The sequence below is a fragment of the Marmota flaviventris genome, chromosome 1 (genome assembly GCF_047511675.1).
Source record: "Marmota flaviventris isolate mMarFla1 chromosome 1, mMarFla1.hap1, whole genome shotgun sequence".
Lineage (NCBI taxonomy): Eukaryota > Metazoa > Chordata > Mammalia > Rodentia > Sciuridae > Marmota > Marmota flaviventris.
The window spans coordinates 200,987,001-201,013,825 of NC_092498.1; the positions used below are offsets into that span (position 1 = coordinate 200,987,001).

Here is a 26,825-nt window from a genome sequence, read left to right on the forward strand (position 1 = left end):
CCGGCTTCCAAGCTTGTCCGGCTTCTTGCGCTGCGGCGATGGCGGCGGAGGAGGAGGAGGTGGACTCCGCCGAAAGCAGCCAGGGGTAAGTAAGTACGGCCGGCAGAAGGGTGCGTGATTCTCGGGCAGCGCCCAGGACTTGTCCCCAGCTTGGCAACGCCGGGCAGCGGCCTCGTCCAGTCCGATGCGCGTCCGCGCGGCACCCTGACGTGAAACCCCGCGCAGCTCTGCCCGGCGGGCGCGGTCAGCACCAGCCCCTGGGGCGTCCGAAGTGACCCGCTGCGCCTGGGGCCGCCCGCTGTTGTGTAAGTAGCTCAGCGAGGCGGTTGGGTGGCTGCGTTTCTGGACCCGCGATGGAACCTGGCCCGGCCCGGCATGGACAGCGGTGATCGGTCGTCCCCGCACCAGTCCCCGAGTCACTGTCCGCCTCCTAGCGCCTCTGGGTGTTGAAGTTCGCGCAGTGCTGGGTCCAGCTAGGCAAGACGGAAGGTGCCGCGGGCGGATCATCCCTAAAACCGGGGGAAAGGGGGCGGTGCCTCCTCCGCAGTCCTGGAGAAACAGCCCCTGAGAAGCGGGGAATTGGGGTGTCCAGGGAAAGGGGTCTGGGAAGTGGGCGTGTGGCTTTGAGTTCTGACTTCAGACTTTATGGAAAGAAGGTTAACCCCTTCTTTCCATAAGTTCAGCAATGAAAATTCATCTTTCAAATGTAGATCCTTTACTTCCAAGCCCCGCTCTCCTTACTGGAAAAGTGTTTGTGTGTGTGTGTGCGCGTGCGCTTAACTCCAAAAAAGACTCGCAAGTGTAGGAAAGTAGAAGGTGAAGGGCACATCTGATGTGAAGGTGTTTTGATAGAGGTAGACTAAGTATTTTTTTTTTTTATATCCACAACTAATTTCATGCAGTTGTGTGTAGAAGAGGAGTAGTTGGTTGTTGGAAAAGTTTAATTACCATAAAGATTATTGCTTCTCCAGACTAGTACTTTATGTTGGAGAGTAAAGTTGTGTACTTTTCCCTTATAAATTAAATATTTTGACAATAGTTCTACTTTAGATGTGTGGAGGAATTTTTATAAGAAACCTAATCTAACTGATAGATTATGGAGTATCATGAAGATAGGGGCATTTGGAAAGATTGCAGTAGGGGGAAATTGTGAAATATTAGAAACTAGGTTCTTCTCTGAGTTTTGTTTATATAATGATAGGGTCCACTGTTTTGCTTTATTAATGAACTTCCTTGTTACACAGAGATGAGTTGATGAATGTCATGTGATGGCAAGTAGGAATCCAGCTGGTATCTTGTGTTCCTATCAGGTTTGTCCGAACATTTTTGGCTCTTTTGGAGATTTCTGACAGGTGGACTTTGTAGTCTTGATGTTGTTGTAGGGTTTGAGAGTCCAGAACACAGCTGTTAAAAAAAAAAAAAAAAAAAAAGGATATATGGCTTTGGTGATGGCTGGAGGTCATTGAGGGCACACCATTAAAAATCATTAGCAGCTGATGAGCTATAGTCCCTGAATAGAGGTGGGCCTCCCTGGTATTCTTGGCAGTACACTTGAGCAATGTCCAGTGTCCACTCTTTACCAAGAAGGGAGAGAATGCTATGTTCCTGTTCCTACTGGTCATATTAAACCTAAAATCCTAGGTATTCCTGTTCCTATTTTGCAGTTGAAATTGCCACCCATGAATAATAAGGTTAGGTTGGAACCTCTTTCCTCTAGCTGTCTGGATTTAGTTTAAGGTATTTCCCCCATATTTGTGCTGCTTCTCACTTGGATTGGGACTGATGGGATGTTTGGCTCTTGTTTTGAGTCAAGTATCCTAGACTTAAGATGTTTAGGGTTTAGGTGGTGTATTGGTTTGAATGTGGTTTGAGTGTCCTACAAGGCTTCTTCACATGTTGAAATTAATCTGCATCATGAGATATTAAGAGGGTAGAAACTTAATCAGTCTATGATTTTAAAAGTAGGGCCTTTGGGAACTGATTAGGTTCAGAAAAAGTCTTTAGGGTAGAGCCCCGATGTGTATCCTTGTAGTTTTATAGGAAGAAAGAGAGAAATCAGACACATATACATACTGTATACTCTTGTACTCCCTGACTCTTGGCATGTGATTCTCAGTGCCACTCCAGACTTTTCCAGAAAGAAGGTCAACACCAGATGAGGCCCTTTAACCTTGTGTCTCCTGAATTGTGAACCAAAATATTTCTTTTCTTATAACTTTGTCTGTGATATTATCTTATTGACAATGGAAAACAGACCAATACAGATGGGGAGATAACATTAACAAATGAAACAATTATAAAACAGTCATCTGACAGTTTTTTGAAGTGTATAATTTTTGTCTTTTCCTTTGTGGCTCTAAGTGAAGATGGGCCTGCTGGGGAGCCATTTTTGCTTTCAATATCCAATCTTTTTAATTGCAATACAGTTGAGAAAGTGATATGTAACAAGAGCAGGATAGACTTCTGTGAATGGCTGTAAGGTTGTCCCAGAAAATTAATAAATATCAATGAAGTTTAGAGGAAAGTTGTCACAGAATAGCTCATTTACAGGATAGACCATAAAATGGGTTGTTTGCAGAGATATACTAAAGTTGATTTATGCCAGCAAGCCATTGTTAAATTTTTAAGAATTTTGCAGCACAAGCCATTGCTAAATTCTCGACATTTTGATCAACCATCAGCAGCTTGAAATGGGCTGTGGTGGGAGTATTTACAGTGTGAAAATCATTAAATGCTATAAATAAAATATAAATAAAGGATTTTTCTCTCTACTCCATGCCTCAGTTGGTTTGCAAGCATCACACTAGTTTCAGAATTTGAATGTAGTTCTTTGTGTTGGAGCTAGAAGAGTGGATTTCTCTCTTTTATCTTAAACAAAACAAAACAAAACTATTATAGTCTATTCCTTCCACCTGCTGCCATCTCCCCTTTTGTAACCTTTGCCACCTGACTTTAAAAATCAAGAAACTCCTCAGTGCCACATCCCATTGGCATTTTATTTTTCTCAGCTTTTCTTCTTGGATCCTTTTCAGTGTTTGATACCATGATAGCTACTTCTTTTTGAAACTCTGATTTAGACATTCTACCTCTTATGACATTTTGCTTATTGTCTTACTTGATGGGAACAGTAAACTTTTTTTATTAGGTTCTCTTAACTATTTTTATTCTCCAAGAGTCTATCTTCATCTTTGTTTTTACTTTGTTTACTCATTTTATGAACCGTCTCATCTGTGGAGAAGACACATCTCTCTTTATATTCTAGTGCCATTTCTAATTGTTGGATGTTTACATCTGATTTGTTAAACTTAATGTGTTCAGACCTGGACCTTACTTGTACTGTACTTACTCTTAAACTAGATAATATAAAATCAGCAGTTCTTCTTGACTTCCCTACTTTTATTAGGAAAATTACATTCTTTTGTTTATTATTTTCTTTAGTTTATGTATTTAGGGTAGATACATTCTTCTGATCTTCCAGAATCACAATTGTGACATTACTGTTGATTCTCCTTCGCTCCCTCCCTTGCCCCTGAATACCAAATCTCTTACCAAGTCCACTGGATTCTAAATGTATCTCTCCTTTCTAGTCACACTGTTACCTGGGAGCCACCTGGTTTAGACCCTCTTTATTTCCTCCTCTGGATTATTATAAACTCAATAACATGGCTTTTAGCATAGCTCATTTCATTAGATACTTTTATGTTTCCAAAAGGACCAGTCCTGTTTGCAGCACAGTAACATACAGTGTGGCTTTATTATATGTCCCCCCCCCACACACACACACACAGTGGCTTTATTATATATCTTTAACCTGACTTTAAAGCTCTTTGTAGGCAATGCAGCTCCCACCTGGCTTTTTTTTTTTTTTTTAATTTTTTTAGTAGTTAATGGACTTTATTTTATTTATATGTGATGCTGAGAATCAAACCTAGTGTCTCACACATGCTAGGCAAGTGCTCTACCACTGAGCCACAATACCAGCCCTCCCACCTGGCTTTTGAGTCTTTTTCCCTGAGTACTGTACTTTAGCAAAGCTTTAGGTTTCTGAGTCCTGAAAATGGCCCTTGCTCCTCTCTCATTTTACTATGGTTTGTTTAACATTGTTTTCTCTAACCTCAAACAATTGTGATCTCCCTTCTCTAAAGGTCCTTAGTATTTTTTTAAACTTTATTTATGACACTTATATCAATGTTTCCTAGTATAGTTTTTTATTATATATTTGTTTTGTCAGCTCAGTGAGAACAAGGCTTTTGTCTTACATATATGTCTGGTAGACCTTAAATTGGCTTTAAGCTTCAATACATTTTTGTTTAATTAAGCACTTCAACTATTGTAAATTTATGCTGATACAAACATTAAGATAAAAAACATAGTTCACACAGCTGCAAAATGTTTAAGAAACTCCTATGTTTTTTCATCATAAGATATACAGAAAAGTTTGAATTTGAATAGGACAACACTTAGGATCATGAAATTAAATTGTACTGGGGTGAATGGGAATAGGATTCTATTTCTTGACCTTAGTTGAACCAACCCATGCCTCACTGTTGTGCCTGCTCTCCAAAATGCCAATCACGAGCCAGCAAATGCAGATTTTAGTCCTGTGACAAAAGTCTTTTAAACAAAAGATTGTAAAGTTCCAGGAGTGATCCATTTAATAAAAAGCAACACAGGATAAATATTTCAGAATTACAAGTGTTTTTGATGGAGTCTTTAAAAGCTTGAACTGTAGTATTTATAATAGCTATTCTGAAACATTATATTGGCTTAAAAATAGCCTTCACTAACTGATAGACTAAAAATTTAGTTAGACTAAAACTCTTAAGTTTTAGTCTAATCAAAACATGGTTCCATAATCCTCACTCTGATTGTGAGTTATCAAAATAAATGCATGGAGACATGATTTTATTAAAAATAACTATTCTGTTTGAGACCCAGGATTTTACACTGTTATTTTTTTATCTAATGGATAAGTTTATTTTAGAACTAACAAAGAAATGTTACTCTGACTTGTTAAGCTATGTAAATGTAAATGTAAATGTACACATGTAGCTGCTTCAGGTTTGTTTGAAGGTGAAGTCATGAAAAGGTCTGACTTTTTGAATGGTCTGTTTTGCTGTGTGAGGGAAGGTAGGAAACAGTTGGCTGGAAGAGGGAGGGATTTTACCAGCACATGGCTTGTCTAAAACACTGGTCTTGGGCTGGGGATGTGGCTCAAGCGGTAGCGTGCTCACCTAGCATGCGTGCGGCCCCGTTCGATCCTCAGCACCACATACAAACAAAGATGTATGTCCGCCGAAAACTAAGAAATAAATATTAAAAATTCTCTCTCTCTTTCTCAAAAAAATAAAAAAATAAAACACTGGTCTTTTAAAATAATAAACTAGAAGTGGTGGTGGATGGGTGGAGTTAGAAAACTCTTAAGTAATGTGTTAAAATTAGAGGGTCTGTGTTGACATTGATATGATGGCCAGTGATAATTTGAATCATTTAAGTATCATTTGTCTAAAATAAAATGGTGTGTTAGTCACTTAAGTTGTAGTTGTATGAGACAGTTTTTTTCTCTTTCCTAAGAATAGAATTTAAGAAGTCAGTTCCCAGGAAAGAAGACCTTTAGTTGTATTACAGTTTCTAGTTTGAAAGTTTTCAATTATTTATTGGTTGAGGGATTATTCAGAACACATATATTTACACTTCAAATTAATCCATATATTAATAATAAAAATCAAAACCTCATGATTGCTTTAAATGAGATGGATTAGTGTGCTTAGTTTAGTTTGTAGAGAACAATAATAAACTTACGTGATTTTTTTTTCTTGACTGTACCAGTATAGTGTTGGAGGCTATTTTAAACAAAACTATAATCTAATGAAATCCTTTTTACTTATAACCTGATTAGCGATGTTATTTTAAGTGGCCAAGAGTGTGTGGAAATTGGCCAGACTTCTGTATATTTTCTTCAGAATACTTTGAAACCTCTTTCACTATTTCATAATATTTATAGATTGTGCAATTCAGGTTTAGTAATAACTATAGATATCTAGTCAGATGTCTTGGAGAACAAAACAGGATTACCAGGAAACTTAAATGTTCATGGCATGGGGTACAAGTACAATGTTAATAATATTGGAAAACAAAAAAAGATTAGGTAGAAGGTTACGGGGGAAAAAACTGGTGTTCATCTCTCAAACTCAGGATACTTAAAATCAGATTCTCAAATAAATGCACTCTAATATGTTCAGCACATTTCATTTGACTTTCCTTAATGATCACTTCTAATGTGGTCTTTTAAAGTTTTCCTTAACTCAGAAATCTGCTTATTAATTTTTTTTCTGTGTTTCCAGCTACAGTGGTTACAAAGCAAGAATACTTTTATTTGGTTTTTGATTGAATGCGTTAGGGCTTGGGTCTTTTGCCCTGCTAGTAATACTTGTTAGGGGCCAGCTGATGGGCTGTGTAGGAATCCTTTTGGGACACATTCCTAAGCCTCCTTGGTATTACAGATGTTTACTTTTGGAAAGTTACAGTCTCTGTGGTGATTGGCTTTTTTCATATTACAGTGGATACTTCGATCTCCTGAAATCTGGGTCTCTGCAGTGGATGATAGTGCTTACTGATTATCTGCTTAAATAAAATAGAGGAGTTAGGTTTTGTCTTTCTGTTCCCACCCCCCAAAGCTATGAGGAGGCAGTCCTGTATCTATTTCACTGTTTTATGGATAGACCATATAAATTTTTACTTTAAGGTTTGTGACCTCAGAAGAATGGCTAGAAATATGATAGGCTGTGTCCTTAGTTCCAGTCTCATGTCCTTGGTTCCAGTATTCCACATGCTCAGTCTAGGGAATGCTGAACAACACTGAACAGCATAGAAGATTCAGTGGGAAGCAGCAGAGGTCTTTGAAAGTGAGGTTAACTTAACCAAAGATAGGAGGTAGGGTAGGATGGGTTAGTTTAGAGGGTTGAGGCAACGGATGTAGGAAGATAAGGTGTGGGAAGCCTTAAACAAAGGGCAAGAGCTAAAGGGTGGATAAGATAGATCTTTGTTTTTCACTCTTTAGAAGTGTTCCTTTGAACCTATTAGGCATATAACACTCAATCCTGCAGTCTATCTCTAAGACAGAGGTAGAGGACAGTTTCTATAAAACATTTATCATCTGGTTAAAGTAAACCTGGACAGAAACATTGTCAGGGCTTAGGGGAAAAGTGTTCTATTACAAATGAAAACAAAATGTTTTATTATATTAAGAATAGATTTTTCAGTTTAAATATACTTGAGAAAAAACATTTAAAAAATGCTTTGATGAAAAGGCTGCTGTGCACATGAAGAGAGATGGCCCCTCTTCTTGTGGTTAAAGAGCCCTAATTTTAAATTAATGCATTAGACTTACAAACTCTGAGTTGATTTACAGACTCTGAGTTGAGCTGGTTATTATCATGGGCAGACAGTCCCATCCTTTGAAAGTTCATTTTGTGATAAGTGGTAAGTTGGTGGAGGTAGCCCTAATTCCCATATTATAGACTAGTATATAACTTTTTAAATTCAAGTACCTTGTATACCAGAGGTATTCGGAGTCTGAATTATTTTTTGGATGTAATTTTGTTTAAAGACTGAAACAAAGATTGCAGTTGTGTTTTCTTTGCTCCAACTTTATGATGTCAATTGGAGCAATAGTAGATTACAGTTCATTTCACTTTTTTTTTTTTTTCTAACTGACCTCTGATTCTCTCTGGCAAAGCGATGATTTTGAGAGAGATTTGCTTAAGAAAGTTGTTGAGATTGAGTTTTAAGTAATTTCCTTTTGGTGCTAGATCATATTGTTACAGTCAGAGACCTAATGACTGGTCAAAGACAAAGGAGCTTCAGCTCCGTGATAGTTTACTTAAAAAAAAAAAAAAAACACTAAAGGTCATGATCTTTAAAATTTTAATTGTTTATTAAACAGTTTTTCAATAACTGAAAAATTGTTGAATGAACTGAAAAATTAATTGCTGACGCCTTGAATCTTTTTCCTAGATAATTTGTAAATAGGTTTATAAATAGACTAATTAATGTTTTTTATTGTGTTTATACATTGAGGATAAATATAGGTAATATTTGCAAGGGATACTTAGAAGTCTTAGCATCTTTTTATTTTATTGCACAAGGATTGAAACTGACAGCAGAGAACATTAGAGTAGAGCCTTATTATAATACAGGCTGTTATATTTCTTCAGACCTTTTCTGTACATACTATTGCCATAATACAACTGCTTGGCTATAAAAGCCTGAACAAGTACATCTACTTATAGTGTTGTCCTTTGATCCAGTGTGTGTGTGCGTGTGTGTGTGTTACGTAAAGTAAGGTGATCAGAACCTAATATCTGCACTTTTTTGTTGTTATTCTATTTTCTTTAACATAAATGCCCTGTCCGTATGCTATTTATGTTAAAGAACCTGTGGTACTTCAAGTACTCACTGCCTGTAGAAATGAACCCCATCTGCCTTTCTTTTCACTTCTGTTATTTCTTATGACAGAGGCTCACAATTCTCAAGCCCTTACATGATCATCAGCTAGTTAGTGTGTTTGGCACTGGGGCTGTATGGATGACTCTGAAGATTGACTTATCCTTCAGTGTGGTAGGCAAATATGTAAATAAATAACCATAGCACTAGTAACCATCTCTGTATCAAGGGCTAAACCTCTGCCCTTGGCATCAGAGTCAGGGACGGAATCTCAAAACAGGTGAGTCATTCTGGGTAGAGGGAAGAGCTGGGCAAAGAGACATGCAGTAGTATGAAGCTTTGGGAGTGATGAGGTACCGAAAAAATATGATTGTCAAGGATCCTTTGTGCTGACTTAAGGAATGTGGACCTTGTCCTGTGCATAATGGACAACTCCCCAGACAGTTTAAGGACAGAAATCATCTGAGGAAAAAAAGGACTTTGGAGTCGCTCAGAATTGACCTAGAAGTCTCTATTTGTGTCATTTACTAGCTGTATACCTTTGGACCAAGTGTTTTCACATCTGTGAGGGGGAGAATTCACACTGGGAATACCCTGGATTGTAAGTGACTTAATCATTCAACAAGCACTACTTATTGAGTACCTATTGTATATAATATCCAGAGAATGACTACAGAGAAAGGAAGCGATGTAGGATGAACCTACAAAGCTTAGAAAAAGCTGGGTGCTAGATCAACCTTTCCAAAATTTAACACATTTCTTACACCTATTCTTATTCATGTTGTTCTCTATCATTATAGTGGCACCCTGAGAAGACTGGGGATCCTTATTACACCTTTATATCCAGCTAATCACCAAATCCATTGTGTTTTGCTTTTAAGCATTCCTTGGCCAAGTGTTCTTGTCTCTAACACTGTTGCCAAGAGGGGGTTCAGGCTCTTAATCTCTCATCTCTCTAGTTATTGATCACTTTTCCTCTTCTATTTAACATTTCTTTCACCAGAAAGTTCTTATTTTTCCACCACATACCCAGCCCTTGTCAACAGTCAGATAGATGATTACTGAAGCTCTACCTTGTCTCAGATTATTCCAATAAGCTTTTGGTCTGCTGCTGCCAGGCCAGGAGTTGAAGGCTCACTCTATCCTGGCAAAGTGTGTAAGTTCTAGTCGCTCTACATCTTTCTTTACCTGTTGCCTCAGATCTTCTTCTTTGTTTTCTTTCTTTGGCTGTGTTCTGAAAGATGCCTGGATTGTTTTTTCAACTACTATTAACTGAAACCCAAAGCTCTTTTGTTTTTCTGTTAATAGTTATCTAGTTTACCCTAGGCAGATTGTACACAGGCAGCTCTTTGCATTTGTATTGAGGGTATGTTACTACTCTTTCTCATGAGATTTGAATCTCTTTCTTTTTAACTTTGATTTTTAATAAGGGTTCTCTTCTCTGAACCCCAATGGCAATTACCATCACAGCATTTGCTGTGAACCTGCCATTCAAGAAACCTACTTAGTCTTTAAATGTTTTATCAAGAGGCTGTCTTGGATTAGAGGGAATGCTTTTTTGTTTTTTCTTGTTCTGCCCCATTTAGCCTCAACTGTATTATTTGGAATCTGTCCTTGAAGATAGACTTTGATATCTACTTGTAGACATACACACAGGCTGAAGTTGCATATCTGCTTCCCAATATTTTCTACAATGCTTTATACCTATTAGATGACTTGTGTCACTTGTAGCTCACTATCACAGAGATATAGGATTCCACTGCTGCTTTTCTTCTGGGTGTGTAATAGTTGAGAGTTGAGAAGACCATAAACTCACCTACTTGCATTTTGTTTTTGGTGCTCTAGGTCAGGATGGCTAACGGGTTGGCTCCCCACCTGGTGCCCTACATCTACATCACACCTTAAAGAAGCTGAAGAGAAAATGTTAAAATGTAAGGTTTTCTTCTTGAAAGTTCAGAACTATTTACTAAAATTGATCCAATATATTGTATTGCCTAAAACTGGAGATAAGATTCTATGGTGTGTTAGCTATTAACAAAATAACTTTTTCCCTCTTCTATGTCATCAGCAAGTGCCAAAATGTGGTGGGCCAGTGATTCTCAACTTTAAACTCTTTTTATTTTATTTTTATTTTCTTTTATTTGTTGCTCAAGACAATACAATGATCTTGACATATCATTGTATTCAAATAGGGTATGAATTTTCATTTTTTCACAAGTACAGATTGCAGGATCACATTGGTTATATATCCATGTGTATACATACAGCAATCCCAGTGTCAGTTGTATTCTGCTGCCCTCCCTATCTCCCCCTCCCCTCCCCTCCCATCACCTCTCTCTACCCATTCTACTGTGACACTTATCTCTCTCTCTCTCTTTTTTTTTTCCCTTCCCCCTCACACCATGGTGTATGTATTTTGTGTAACAATGAGGGTCTCCTTCCATCTTCCATGCAATTCCCCTTCTCCCTCCCATTCCCTCCCACCTCTCTTCCTTGTTTAGTGGTATTCTTCTTCTCATGCTCTTCCTCCCTACTCTGTTTTGAGTCACCTCCTTAAGTTTGTAAGGACCCCAAAGAGCTTTGTTTATAGGTTATTGTTACCAATATTTACCATATTAGAAATTGAAATTGAATAATTGAAAATGTTAATGCATTAATTTATTTGAAAATAATAATAATAAATCTGTTGCAAGTTAAAATAAGTTACAAAAAAATTAGCTACTCTCCACAAACAAAAATGTAATGAAGAAATTAACATCGTTTATATGTTTGCAAGTCTCTTTTCTATCTGGCTTAACATAAGGCATCTGGATTCTAATATCTGCTTCTACATTCAGTCTCTTGGGTAACAATTATCATGAAATCTCTAGAAAACTATATTCTCAGAAAATGAGAATGAAACAGCAAATGAAAATTTACTATTATTGCAAAAACAGTTTTGACTTACTCAGAGGATCTTAAAGACCCTTCAGATGTTCCCAACTATATACTTCAAGAACAGATTCTAAGGCTGGGGTTGTGGCTCAGCAGTAGAGTGCTCACCTCACTCGTGTGAGACCCTGGGTTGGATCCTCAGCACCACATAAAAAATAAATAAACAAAGATATTGTGTCCATGTATAACAAAAAAAAAAAAAAGAAGAAGAACAGATTCTAGATATTACAGAGCATAGTATAATAAAACAAGTACTAGATTAGAATAACATAGCCTACATCAGCCACCGCTGGCTACAGGATCTTGGGCCACTTTACTAATCTTCCTATTTCTTACCTTATGGTAGGATTATCCATAGAGTACTTACAACTCTAGAATTCTAGGATGCTTTAGTTATATGTTTATACTGGTGTGGAAACCTTTTTTTTTTTTGTTTGTTTGTTTCTTATGAGCACTGAAATTTTGTCCAAACTTCTACTGTTAGGGCATTCCCAGGTGGGTATAGTTTTAAGCAGTGGTATTTATTGTCCAGTTTTTTTCTGGTGATGCAATTTAGGAGAATAGATTAACAGTGTGAATCATACATGATTATTTTGTACATATGTGTAGATGTTTGTTCACACCTATTTTTTGTCCTGTTTACCGTTAATGAATTTTCTTGATGTGTATTTGGGGATTCAGTGCCTAATTTGGGTCACCTAGGAAGCCATCTTACATGAATTTTTAACATAAAAATTAATTTCTACTTTATATACTTAGATAATCTTGCTTTCTACAAAACTGGGAAAGTAGTCATTATGGCTTACAAAAATAAGGAATTGTTGTAAGGAGATTAAACAGGGTGCTGGACATTCAATAATTCATTTAACAAACATTGATTCCCTATTCCTGGGACTAGGGGTGCAAATAGGAATGAGAATTGGTCCTTGCTCCAATATCAGACATGAAGGCAAGCAACTAATACAGTGAGATAAGCTCTCTACTAGACATTACAGATAATTTCTATGGGAATACTCAGGCAACTGTGTTCAAAATGATGAAGTGATTCAGCTCTATACTAATGCCAGATCACCTCCTTTTCTAAATTAGTGGCACCCCCCCCCCCTTTAGGGGCATGGTAGCTGGGAATATTCTGAATGAATGCTAGATTTCTTCTTTGCCACCATTATGTGAATACAAAACCTGTGATTATTTCTTTGATGATTAAAGAGCGGAAACTCCTGGTTCTCCTTGTTTTGTCTACTACAGACAAATATGCATAAATAATTAAGGAATATAAAGTGCAGTTATTCAGTTGATATTTTAATGTAAATGAATCTCAGATTTAGTTTCATCTATAGTTCATTTTAAAGAGTGTTCATAGTCTTTAGTCTTGTGGTATTGAACAAAAGTAAGAGTTTTGTTCTATGAAATCATGATTATTTACACTTTCTGGACAGTGCTAGACTTGAACTCATGTTGCCTGATGCCTTATGCTAAGGAGTTCCTACCATACATACCCTCTCACCTTTTTTTCTACTAAGCATTGAGATGACTTAATATTTCAGTTAAGTGTTTAATATGGATATCTTTTTTTTTTAACAGTATTGGGTATTGAACTTGAGGTACTCTACCACTGAGCTGCATCCCAACCCTTTTTGGTTTTTTATTTGTGACAGAGTCTCACTAAATTTCCTAGGCTGACCTCGAACTTTGAAACTCAACCTCTTAGAGTAGCTGGGATTACAGGTGTGCACCACCCTCCCAGCTAATATGGACTTCTGAAATCCTTGTCTAAATTCATGAATCTTTTCATTATTCCTTCAAACTTGACTTCAACATTCAGTGCTTAATTCCGCAAATCTTCTACAAATTCAAGGTGGAATTCTTTTGTTATTGTCTGCTAATCAAGCATTCTAAAAATAATGGGCTCAGTGACCATCAAGTTCTTTGCATGTAATACTAAGTCGAGAGGTAATATGATTTGCCAAAGACTGACCATGGATGCTTGAGGTTTGTCTGATAATTTAAAATTACTTGTTTCAATAAAATAATCTCTTATTATTTTTTAGGGCTAAATCAGTAAAGGCTAAAATCATATGATTAGATACCACATGGTTTCTAGATTACTAATTTTTTTATGCTTTGAGTATATCCTTCTTAAAAAGAGATGAAACTAAACAAAATTTCTCTTATGTTTTCATTAGGTGTCCCCTGCACTTACAAAAAGGAACCTGTTCGTATATCTAATGGAAATAGAATATGGACACTGAAGTTCTCTCACAGTATTTCAAATAAGACTCCACTTGTTCTCCTCCATGGTTTTGGTGGAGGTCTTGGACTCTGGGCACTGAATTTTGGTGATCTTTGCACCGATAGGCCAGTCTATGCTTTTGACCTATTGGGCTTTGGACGGAGTAGTAGACCCAGATTTGACAGTGATGCAGAAGAAGTGGAGAACCAGTTTGTGGATTCTATTGAAGAGTGGAGATGTGCCCTAGGATTGGACAAAATGATCCTGCTTGGACATAACCTGGGTGGGTTCTTGGCTGCTGCTTACTCACTGAAGTACCCATCAAGGTAAGTGATGGTGACAGAAGAGAGGGATCATCACCTTGGCTTCTAAGTGCTGGTCTCTGGTTTCCATGTTTGGTGATTATTGTTGTCTGAGACTTACAAGATGAACATTCTCTTGAAGGACTAGTATAGTAGCTGAAATAATGATGTCAGATTTTCCTATTACATAAGCTATACATTGGTAAGTTTGATAAAGGACTCTATAGTTGTTATTTAGAAATGTATAAAATTTAATGTATGATTTTAAGCCACAAGTCAAAATTATTGTGATATTATTATTTATTATTATTATCATCATTAAACCTGTGGATCTAGCAGGCTTTTCCTAACCATTTCTAAGTTGGAATGGGTATCACAAGGTTAGAAGTTGAAGATCTAGGAACTGTGCTATCTTTGTGGCTTGGAGCAAATCATGTAACCTCTAAACTTTACTTTCCTTCATAGTGTATTTTGCATGGTTTTTGATAAATTCCCTGACCTTTCTCATTTATAGAACTGTATTTCAGTCATTGAATTAATGAATGTTTGCTTCAGAACCTTTCTAGCATTATTTCCTTTCTTTACCTTAGATTTTTGTGCTATTTCCTATTCATGTTGCTACTCTGAGAGGAGGTTACATTTGAGTATAAGAAAATCAAAGAAAAACATCATTGTTTTGCTTATCTTTTGGAAAGAAACAAAAAAAATAAATATCAACATTTTTGTATTGCCAAGGTATTTTTCCATTTAATCTAATCTTTAAATCCAGAATTGCAACAGACTTTGACTTTGAGGTCTGTGAGTGAAACATGGGATGATGGTCATTTTCCCAGTGCCTGTATACACCTGTGTATGAGGCCACCCCATTGTATAACTCCAGAGTACGTAGTTCTACACAGCATTTGGCATGTGGGGCAGCAGCCCTGTATGCCAAGGTTTTCTTCCTCTTGGCAGAGATACTGTTTCTCCACAGATGCATTAGCTAAACTTCAGCAGTAATACCTGGTAGAGAGATTACAGTTCTGTATATGCTAGATAGAAATAGACTTGTCAACTGGCAGTTCTGTTCTTTCAAAAGAAATCCAAATGTTCTCCTAATTAGCATTTTGGGCTTATTCTCTTTTTGTATTCTTTCTTAGTGATAAACATGTAGCTATGTTTTTGGAAAAGGAGGAGAAGGAAGTGGATAGTTTCCTAGTGTGAGACAGCAGAGCTTTTTGTGGGACTTGGCCTTTCTTTGTTTTTTTCTTTATCAGGTGTTTATTATGTCTGTTGTGGTATTTGTATCTCAGGAGGTGACATGGGATTCTATTGGTTAGATGCTGGTCATTAATTCTTAGAATTTTGGCCCTTTATAGTTACCTACTGATTATTAGATCGGTTGTTAAGATTTTCATTTTCAATTATGAAATGCTCTAAAGAAATAGGGAGACTGCAGAGATCCAGAACAGAGTGAACACTTAAAAACTGTCAATAAAAAAGAACAGCAACAAGTATCTAAATCAGAGCCAGTGATGTACTTAATGCTAGAAATAAAACTTGAGTACTATCTGAGGAACAAGAACCACTAAGTAGTAGGAATAGATGGATGTGAGAATGCTTAGAATAATTAGCATGTCTTAAATTCCTATGGTTGCCACCAAAATGTTATTCTCAATTAGAGTGTGTTGGACCTTGCAGGCTATATCCTTAACTGCATAAAACTTAAATTATTAAACACAAGTTAGTTTCAAAATGATGACATTCTCTATCCCAATTATGTGGGATATACTACAAGTATATGTGTTCAAGTTAACCTGGAAGTGAGGTTTAGCATTTGGTGTTCCTTCAATTTGACTCCACTACTGAGCACACAGTTGACAGCTTCTCTAGCACACACATAATAGCTCTGCTGCTATCAAGCAGTTGACTTTGTATCAACAAAGCAAATGCAGAACCAACTACTCTAAATGTCTCATCCTACTTTTTCTTGGTCCAGGTGACATTTTTATTATGCTGTCATGAGATTAAAATGAATTTTTGAATTGAGTTTCAGAAAGATTTGGGGATTTGGGGGAGAAGAAAGGGAAAGAGGGGGGTTTGGAGATCAGTGGAATTCAGATAATTTCTTTTGTTCACTACACCTCTTATCTCTCTCTCTCTCTCTCTGCTTTAATTCTTTTTCTTTAAAAAGAAAATGTCTAAAGAGTTAGCTGAGCTCCATTCATATTACAAATTTGTTTTGCTGGTGCAATAGCAAATGCCTATAATCCCAGCAACTTGGAAGGCTGAGGCAGGAGGATTGCTAGTTCAAGGTCAGCCTCAGCAGTTTAGCAAGGCCCTAAGCAACTTAGTGAGACCCTGTCTCAAAATCAGAAATAAAAAGGACTGCATATGTGACTCAGTAATTAAGAATCTCTGGGTTCAATCCTCAGTACCCCTCAAAAAACATTTTACATCACATCTTTTTATTTTTTTTTAATTTTTTTAAATGTTCATATCAAATTTAAGATTTTTTTATATATTTATTTTTTACTTATAGTTGGACACAATGCCTTTATTTTATTTATTTTTATGTGGTGCTGAGGATTGAACCCAGGGCCTTGCACATGCTAGGCGAGCCCTCTACCACTTAGCCACGACCCCAGCCCACATCTGTCTTTTTATAATAAATGATATTAATCATATCTAATTAAGGGAATACCTCTCTCTGCTTCATCATGTCTTTCATTGGTTCATCCATCAGGCATATGCCCATTATTTTGCTATGTGCTAGAGTGAGCAGAAAGAAACAAAGCCCAGAATCTCAATGTGTATAAAGTTTACACTATGTTGGGAAAGCAATGCACATTAAACGTTCATATAGTAGTATAACAGCTGTGATGAGTGCTGTGTAGGGAGGTGGGCAGGGTTGAGAACCTGACGTGATCATGAGGTGCAGTAATAGTTCCCTGCAGAAGTACTGCCTGAGCTGAAGTCTCAAATGGGACAAATTCCAGAGGCCCTGTGCTAGGCAGACATCTGGACTATTCCAGAAAGGCCAGTGTGACTTGTAATCAGAAAAGTTATGAGCTGCTTAGGAAGTGATTTCAGATGAGTACACACACCCAAGCTTCTCCCTACAAACAATCTTAGTTCATTTGTCTTGCTACAATGTCTAATAACTAGAGATGCCATCTACAAGTTCATTAGTAGATTAATGTGCTGAGTCACAAACAGTAGGGCCACTCACTGTATGAGGTGTCTTGGGCTGCCATCTGTAAAACCTTCTTTATAAGGTAAAGTAAGCCAGCAGTGGTAGCCAAAGATAACCATCACTTTTCTTTGAACTGTGTGCTCAGTTTTTCCTTTTCCCTTCCTTTCTACCCTTGCTGCTCAGGACCTTATACAAAGACTGTTGATGTTTTATAGATATTGGTTATAACCTAGGGAAAAGGAGATTCTGGAAACTTTTAACTTAGAAAATGTTTAGCAGAGATCCAGTCTGAAGTTAAAATAAGTAGGTTATAACCATTCTTCACTAATAAAAGGTTTTCAGATAATTTTATCTTGAATATTTTCCCATTGACCTTGCCTGGCTCTGTCTCCTGATTATGCATACCTGGGCAGAGCAATTCTTGCTGGGTCCTCTTGAGAAGAAAAGCTGTTCCACTCGACCTGGAGTTGAAGGAATTTAGGTCGTTCTCTGCAGGCCTTCCCTGTCCCCCTACCCGCAGTGGACTGCAGCCCATGGGGATATGTAACTTCTCTGAGAATGCCTTGTTTGTGCACTGACTTAAGTTCTTTCAGATCTTTTCCCTTGTTCCTTTCCTTGTTCCATAAATCGATTTGGGGACTGATTGTTTTTGCTGCATTATGTCTAATTGGTGGTTGAATTTCATGAAGGTCAGATTTATATACCCTTGTTAGCATTTAGACAAAATCAAATCTTATCCCAGTGTTTTGGTGCAGGTGTTATCCACAGCTTTTTCATTAAAGCTGTAACTTGCTCATCATCTTCAAACTCAAGACAAAATTCTAATGACTAATATTGAGATGAATGCCTTTCTGTGTTTCAAAACAGATGGGTTGTTCTCTTTTTCCTGCTCTACTGGTTCATTGTTTTTTCCTGTAGTTTAATTCGGTTTCTAGTTCTTGATCAAGATTTCTTGATAAGATGACTCACATATGCTGTGTTGTTAGACCCATTCCTGATCCTAAATGTGAAGTAAGAATTCCATCAGGGTGTCCTTTATAGAATATTCGATAGTAGGATGTGGGTAATTGTCATAGTTTAGGTATGCATTAAAACGAAGTGAGGAGGTAATCTTTAAGGGTGCAGGAGAAGATAGCCTGGGAACTTGGTTCAGTATCTAATAAGCTGTGAGCCAAAACCTGTGATTAGGCTTTCCGGAATGATGAGGTTAAATGACATTTTGCTCACCAGACTGGCCACTATCTTCTGGTGTCCCTTGGAATAAATTCTACTATAGAAATTTTCCCTTTTTTTTTTTTTGCTACCGTAACTAGCTTACATTTACTGGATACTTATCATTTGATAACCACCAACTTAAGTGCTTTGCATGGTTTAGCTTATTTAAAAATCTTACAACAAAAAATAAACAAGAATCATTTTATGAGGTCTTTTACCTTTAGTCAAAGCAGATGATAGTTATGTAAATATAGTTTAGATTTAGTTGTAGAGTTTTTAAAAATTATTTTTAAACATTTTGACCACAATCCTCAGTTACAAATTTTGTGTGTGTTTGTGTGTGTGTGTAAAACAAAAGTTTTGTGGGACAATACTTATGTTTGTTATATTTTTCTATTCCAGATATTATGGTTTTATTAAAATACACACCAGACTGGCTCTTTACCCTCAAAGTGGATTTTATTAACCATGAATAAGTAATGGCCTGTGAGATTAATAAAACAAATATCACCAGTAATATTCTAATATCGTCTGGGGAGCCAGACCAACTCTTAGGCTTACTCTATAATTATACTTTATAAGATGTGTATATTGTTATAGATACAGAGCAAAAGAAAATGTGGGAAAGCATAATAATCCACATTTACTGAGTATCTGCCATGTGCTAAAGCACCATGCTAGGTTCTGAAGACACAGAATTGAACAATTCTTGGGCTAATTTACTCCTTTATAAAAGCAAGAAGAGGTTATTTGCCTAGTATACGTGTGCTTTGCATAATTTATTAAATGACATTTTTACTTAGGGGTGATATTTTGAAGATTATATTAAGCAAGAGAAGCAAAAAGTAAAGCAAAAACAGAACTAGAGGAAGATGAGACTTCCCTTCTTCTCTCCTCCCACTTCTTGGGTCAATAGGTCAGAAAGAGTCTAGAAAAGACTGGATAGAATCCCTTAACAAATTTGTAACAAAAACTTAATCTTTTAGGATAGGGTATGTTTTAATAAAGAGTTCATTTTTCTTTTTAGCAGATAATTCAGTGATGAATAATATTGGCTATTTCCCAACTTGAGTCCTTGCTGCTTACAGCTAAATGGCTGATTGTCAATTCCTCTTGCCCCTTACCTAGACCCTGTCCCAAAATATAAAATTAGAAGAATTGGGGATATAGCTCAATGACAGAGCACCACTGGATTCAGTCCCCAGTACAACAAACAAATAAAATCTTTTAAACTGTAAAAGCACACCAAATATATGGAACTCTTATGTCACATATCTCTACACAGATTCATAATTATATTCCATAAATCTTCTCAATTCTTTGAAATCTAGGGTCCCCTATTAGAGCTGGCCTAGAGGAGAGAAAGCCTGAACAGTAACTTGTTGCCATCTGTTAGTATGCTAGAGTGGGAAAATGTGGGTTTTAGCCCCAGTTCTACCTTAACTAGCTTTGTATTCTAGGGCAGGTCGTGAAGATATGTCTCAGCTTCCTTCCCATCTGTGATTGAACCAAGTATTCCCCAAGGACCCATGGAGCTCTGTGCTGAGTCTGTGTTCTAAAGCTTTCCGTTTTAAAAAATGCAATCAAAGTAAAAAACTAACTGATCCTTACATGTGCTGACAAAAATAATAAAAGATTTGATATAAGGAATAATGCTCTCTGTGGACGTTTTAATTTCTTTCTGTTTCAGTTATGATTTTAGAATCATTGTCAGTTCATCCTCTGGAGATTTTGGCGGGCATTTGGATGTTTGGGTGACAGTTGAACATTGTATTGCATCAGAAAACCTTTGTGCTTGGTTTAGAATCTTTATGATATATAAAAGCATGACAGCCACATGAAAGTACTCTGGTAGTTCTGGTTTTTCTTCATTATGAACAAATTTAATAATGGAAAAATTAAAGCTATTAATGAGATATTTTTATATGAAATTAATGTATCTGTTGAGTAAAAAAGAAATTTGGGAAAGGATTAGAAACAGAATGTAATGCCAGTATGTCATGATGTCACAAGTAGGGTAGATAGATTGGACATCTGGAATCTTGTGAAAAGGAACAAACTAAAGGACACATTTTTTCTTCATGTTACATCATTCTTACATTTGTGAGAAAGTTCACTTAAACTTCTTTTGAACCCACTTTGACTTTTCTTAAAATTGTTAGAATGATTGATTCACGGGAGATTATTGTTGGTATCTGAGGCTATTTTTTTAAAGCACGATACTGATCTTTAGTCATTTCTCCAGTGTCAACCCCAAGATATATGGAATCATTCGATTTTTCTGAGTGGTTATTGATCTGTTTCATCTGCCAGAGTGTAGCCTAGACAAGTGACCTCTTTTCTCAAATAATACAGTTTTGTGCTCTGCTTTTACACATCTTTTATTATTGACTTAAATATTTTAAAATTAAGTCCTTTCTCTACCATATATCTCTCAAATTCTACTGAGTCTCAAGAGTTTATGTGTAATAACCAGTTTAGCAATCAGTTTTCTCTTTAACATGAACATTTTTGAAAGTGGTCTATCTTTATTGTATACATTGTTAGTTCTTTGAGGTTTAGGGTAGATATACCAAATGAATTTGTCTGTTCTTTCCTCAACAGGGTTAGTCATCTCATTTTAGTGGAGCCTTGGGGTTTTCCTGAGCGACCAGACCTTGCTGATCAAGACAGACCAATTCCAGTTTGGATCAGAGCCCTGGGAGCAGCATTGACCCCCTTTAACCCTTTAGCTGGCCTCAGGATTGCAGGACCCTTTGGTGAGTGCTCATATTCTAGGAAAGCAGAAGGTTTATAGATTAGCAGTTTAAGAGGCAGATGCTCCCTGCTTGTAGTGGGGGTGGCAGAGATGATATAGAGTATCAACTGCACCATAAAATTGTTGGTGGAGTAGGGTAATTCCTTTGGAGACAGGAAGGAAGGAAGGAAGGAATTGTCACTAAAGAAACAAAACCTTGCCAGAATAGTGGGTGTTGGTACAGAGAGAGAAACTAGCCGGGGGCTAGGCCCCAGAATGAAAGGTTGTGGTTGGAAGAGGCATCTGCTCTTCAGCCTTTATCCCTGGGGCCTTACCTCTGCTTCACTCCTCAAGAGGAGTGTGGCATCAGGAATGACCTCAGCAGGGAGTGTTACAGTGTTCCAAACAGAAATTCTTGAGTTTATTTTCCCACAGAAATATTTGTGTATCCCACTTCACTTGGTGCAAATGCTGGTGTGTTGTAATCCTGAAGGGGATACAAGTTAGTATGTTAATTTTATGTACTAACTGCTCTGTTCATTGGTCATGTTTAAAGAATTCATTTTCCTACAAAAATAAGTCCTAGAAAACTAACATATGTGTTTTTGAGCTCCTAAAGTGCATCTGTAAGTCAATATACAGCACTCTTTAATTCTTATTTTAAACTTCCCTTAGGGAAATTGAGAACAACTGCCAGGAAATGTGCTTTTTCCCACCTAAAATATGTATTTGAACACATGTAGATGTGTATACACATAACACTTATTATATGAGCAAGCATTAAAACTTTCTATATTATTTAGTTATAAGTTATAACTTAAAAATATACATGTTTTTATTTCTTATTAAATAGGTTTAAGCCTAGTTCAGCGGTTAAGGCCTGATTTCAAACGGAAGTATTCTTCAATGTTTGAAGATGACACTGTGACAGAATACATCTACCATTGTAATGTACAGACTCCAAGGTAAGGTTAAATTCTAAATTTACTTGTGTGTGCATCAAACTTTTTTGTTTTTGAATTTTTCCTTTTAAATTTATTTAAATAAATTTAAAAGGAAAAATGTCTAATACTTCTTAATTACTCATGTATTAATAGAGTGCCCACTATATAAAACATTGTTCTGAGTTCTGATGGGGGATTAAAAAAATAAGATGTACTTTCTTTCCCTAAAGTGCTTTTTTGCATAAGTTGAAGAAGCCTCGATCTTAGAAATCCTCCATTTTAGGAGGTGGTTGGGCTGGGAATTAAGAAAGCTAAAAAAAATATTTCCCAAATAGTATAAATGTTCCACCAGAAAAAGGAGTGCTGTTTAAACAAAAGTAAATGGTCTCCTGCACCATGGATCTTCTTAGAAACTTTACTATACCTGAGGGTATTGAACTTCCCAAGTTCATGGGAAATGCTATGTAGGAGTTTTCAAGTTCACTTGATGATTGCACCCTTTACTGAGGAACTCTTAACATCTGCACATCAGCATGAGAAACAAGGCTGCAGTTGGTAAGGACTGAGTGAGGGTTGGGTGGAGGGGAGGAGGGATTCTGCCTGTATATTGATAGTGATGAGAGAAAATATACAAGTGTGTGCATAGTAGCAAGAGAAAACAGGGGGCCAAACATCTTTTTTATAACATATGACTTATGGATGGATGTTGGGTGCAGGGTTCCAGTGGAGAAAGTAATCTAAAGATAGTGGAGAGGTAGGAAGACAAAGCTCTAGAGTTTCTAGAATGGAATACAAAGAGAAGAATACAATTCTTGTACTTTGTGGTATACCAATTATTGGGGGAGCCTATTTTTAAGATTGATTGAGCAATTCTGGGCTACATCTTGAACAAATACCTCAGGCAGTTTCTAGTATAGGTTGGTCATGAACCACACTTTTTCACAGACATGCTACCTCATTTTTTTTTCCTAAAACTAAGAACTGGACAGAAGGCTGAGAGGCTAGATGTAGAAACATCCTCCTTCCTTTTTTATCCTCTCTCACTTTCGGAAGAAAATATGTCCACCTGCTTCATTGAACAGAGTGAGGCCTTGGCAGCTATTGGTAGTTGTAGTCTCAGTCTTTTCAATAAAGAAGATTAGAATTTCTCTGCCAAGAGTGAGGGAGACTGGAGGTTTGGAATCCTCAAGAGAGTTTTTGTGACTCACTAGGCTGTCAGGTCTGGTGATTAAAGTCTATACATTTTATTGACTTGTTACAGCAGTTTTTAGGGGGCTGTTCAGGAACATTGATTGGTTTTCCTATGTGGGCTTGGGGTTTACGCTATACTCCTTCTCATTTCATGATTACATGTGCCTGTGTAGTCCTCAATTGTTGTCTTTCTTATGATGTAACTTGGTTTGTAAAAGGTAATTCAGAACAATGCTGAGTCCTTTAAGAATGACAGAAATGACCAGGCGTGGTGGTGCATGCCTATAATCCCAGCAACACAGGAGGCTGAGGTAGGATTGTGAGTTTAAAGTCAACCTCAGCAACTTAGCAAGGCCCTAAGCAACTCAGCAAGACCCTATCTCTAAATATAAAAAAGGGCTGGGGATGTGGCTTGGTGGTTAAGCACCTCTGAGTTCAATCCTTGATTTAAAAAAGAATGACAGAAATGGACCTATCATGGGAGTTAGCAAGAATATGTTCTTTATTTAACTGTGATATTTCTGAGATTTTTATTAAATGCTGGAGAAGCTAAATGTGGATGTGCTTTGATAGAGGTGAGACTGAGAAGCATATTCATCTCCAAAAGTTAAGCAATGTGGTTTTTTTCTTTCCCCTTAAAGTGGTGAAACAGCTTTCAAGAATATGACTATTCCCTATGGATGGGCAAAAAGGCCAATGCTTCAGCGAATTGGTAAAATGCACCCTGACATTCCAGTTTCAGTGATCTTTGGCGCCCGATCCTGCATAGATGGCAATTCTGGCACCAGCATCCAATCATTACGACCACATTCGTATGTGAAGACGATAGTAAGTATGTGGCTTGGTTTTTAGTTTTCAGTTGTACGTGAAATCTCTGATGTTCTCCCTTAAATAAGATTTTGGGTCATAATAATTTCACAAGCAAACTGTACCTGCAGCCTCAATCAGAGACCTGATCTCACATGTGAGATCTTCTTGTCCCAACAGTGAATTACCTTTCTTGAGGGGCTTTCTGGTCTCTATAGAGAGACTAAAAGAAACACTGGTCCAGTAGCATCTCTGCTAACTCGCACCCTCAAGACAGAACATTCTCCTTTTGTTCCGTTTCTCTGTTGGCTCATTCACTAGTGGTCATTTAGAGTGGGGTTTTGGGTTTTTTTTTTTTTCCTGGGGGGAGGGTGGATATTAAAATTTTATTAAGATTAAATAGATTTTTCTATTTACTTTTAAATCTTTTGGATGGCAATATTTGATAGTTAACCATAGCTCAGTTTTGCTTATTCTTTTACCTTATTTTTTTTTTAATGAGTCTCACTTTTATTTTTAAGCTTCCTTGCTTAAATATCACTGTGTTTTAATAAATGCTTGTGCACACTGACTATGACTGCTTTTCTTTCCCCAGGCTATTCTTGGGGCAGGGCATTATGTATATGCAGATCAACCAGAAGAGTTCAACCAGAAAGTAAAGGAGATCTGCAGCTTGGTGGACTGAACACACTGAAGCCTTTGTAAGAACACCTGTTGACTGATAGAATTCTTGAGCAATAATCTACAGTACGATGAAGATTGAGGAATGCAACCCAAGAACCAGGCAGTCTCCTTGACTGCATCTTGCACATTTCTTTTTAAAGCCATTTGCACATTTAAACCCGTTAGTGCCTTCTAGAAGAATCACTTTCCTTTCTCCTACACAAAATTGAAATATACAAGAGACTCAAAATTTAATGGCTTTAAATAAAAGGTTATTTATCCCTCTGTACTGAAAATCTGTAATTTTTCAATTAAGATTTTTTTCATTTTTACCTAACTTTGCTGGTCAGGTACTTTTAATATTGCAGTCTATTTTACAAATTTAAAGAAGTGGTTTCTGGGTCTGTTATGTTATATACTATAAAAGTGCACTTGATTTTCTTTGTCTGATTGTATTTACCACATCTAATAACTGATATAATTAATTCAAATTCAATTTATTTTTTATGTAAAAATTTGTCAGTTGTTTAGACTACTTCACCTGATTTTTAAATGGTGTGACAAGTGCTGGATATGTAGCTCAGTGGTAGAGAGCTTGCCTAATATACAGGAGGCCCTGGGTTCAAACCCTAGCACAGAAAAATAATTATAATAATGATGTTCTAAAGATTAAATGGAGTGACAAAATAGGTTTTTAGTTAAAAGTATGGGATTTAATCACTAGCATTAATTTTTTGGTTTTCCTCTGTTTTATATTTAAAGCTGCAAACCCCATGTTCGGCATTTTAAATGTGATACAAACTGCAACAGCATCACTCCTGGGAACCTTCTGTGTATGACACGGTTCTGTACTTTTAAGGAAGAATGACATTAATGCTTAAGGGATTCAAATACTGAATCTCTTAACCAAAAATCCAGCCCTTTCTCCTCCCATTAATGTTATTCTTTTCCTGGAACCAGGCTGCAGCAACTAGGACAGATTTCCTCACTTCAGGGGAGTTTAGAATTGTTACCTTCCAGTAAGCCATGTCGTATCATATTTTCATGAACATCTCCTCTTTAGATGGGTGCTAAAACTGGATTGCATTTTTACCACTAAAATAAAAAAATGGGTGCTGTTATTGTCTCATGGCACCAGAAGTGAGCTCACACTTGGGTTTGGTTTTTATTGAGTATTGTGTTGATTAAATCATTGCAGACTTGCATTTATATTGTGAAAAATCTATAACATTGATTATACTATTTGACAGTAACTATCATCAAGTGTGGCACTGTCTTGCAGTTTTAAAATGAGTTTTAAAACTTTGAAACTGTGAAAAAGCTCCATGTGCTAACTGGCTGCTGAGAAAATCCTCAACAAAATAAAATTGAGTATAATTGTCACCAATAAGGCATCTTTGCCTTATGTTTTGCTAACATTGTTGTCTAGGAGAAAGGCAGGCTATGTAAATAGACAGTGAACTAGAACAAATAATGGTTTGGGTTATTGTATTTTTTAGATGGTTAATTAGGGAGTTTGTAGTCATTAGGAAATGTAAGATTGTATGCTGTTGATAAACTGCCAGAGGAACTGAAAATTATGTTTTCAATATTATTTCCCCTGTAAAAGAACTACACAGAAGATGGAAACAACTTTCCAATGAACCATTTGTCTCACTCATCAGATTAACTAGGTTAGTTCAATATGACAACATGAAAGCTAGGGTGAGTTTCTCTACCTTAAGAACAAAAATAGCTTCACTATTTAGTCAGTGTCTCAGATAGACAAATTAAAACCTGACAATAGTACAAATAACTTGAGTAATATGCCAGTTTCTCTCATAGAAGGTTTTTGTCCAGGGAATTTGGTCCCACAACTTGAAGGAAAATTCCTTGGTTCACTTACTAAGTGGGGTTTCTGGCTACAGATGTGCCAAGTGATTCAGGAAAGATATACCCAAGTATCTGGTGAAGTTTACTACTGATTGAACTTTCTTCATTTGAAAACCTTGGGGTACAGTATATCTAATTCTGTAAAGATTGTACTAGCAGAGAAGGTCACAAACTAGAATTCTTTAAAATACTGTGGGTGCTAAATGTTTTTCTTTTTAAAAAATCTTTTTCAATGTTTGATCTTTGCTAAGTTATGCACATTGTATTTTATTTTATAGAATAAATTTTACTATGATAGTTGCAATAA

General features: G+C 36.8%; 1 protein-coding gene across 1 annotated transcript; it reads left to right on the forward strand.

The window, feature by feature from the left end:
- On the forward strand, window positions 1–26,825 carry Abhd5 (abhydrolase domain containing 5, lysophosphatidic acid acyltransferase). The gene is made up of 7 exons (XM_027932334.2): window positions 1–85; window positions 10,291–10,376; window positions 13,566–13,938; window positions 20,909–21,063; window positions 21,895–22,006; window positions 23,818–24,004; window positions 24,579–26,825. The coding sequence occupies exons 1-7, from the start codon at window positions 39–41 to the stop codon at window positions 24,666–24,668; spliced, it is 1,050 nt and encodes a 349-aa protein (XP_027788135.1). The 5' UTR covers window positions 1–38; the 3' UTR covers window positions 24,669–26,825.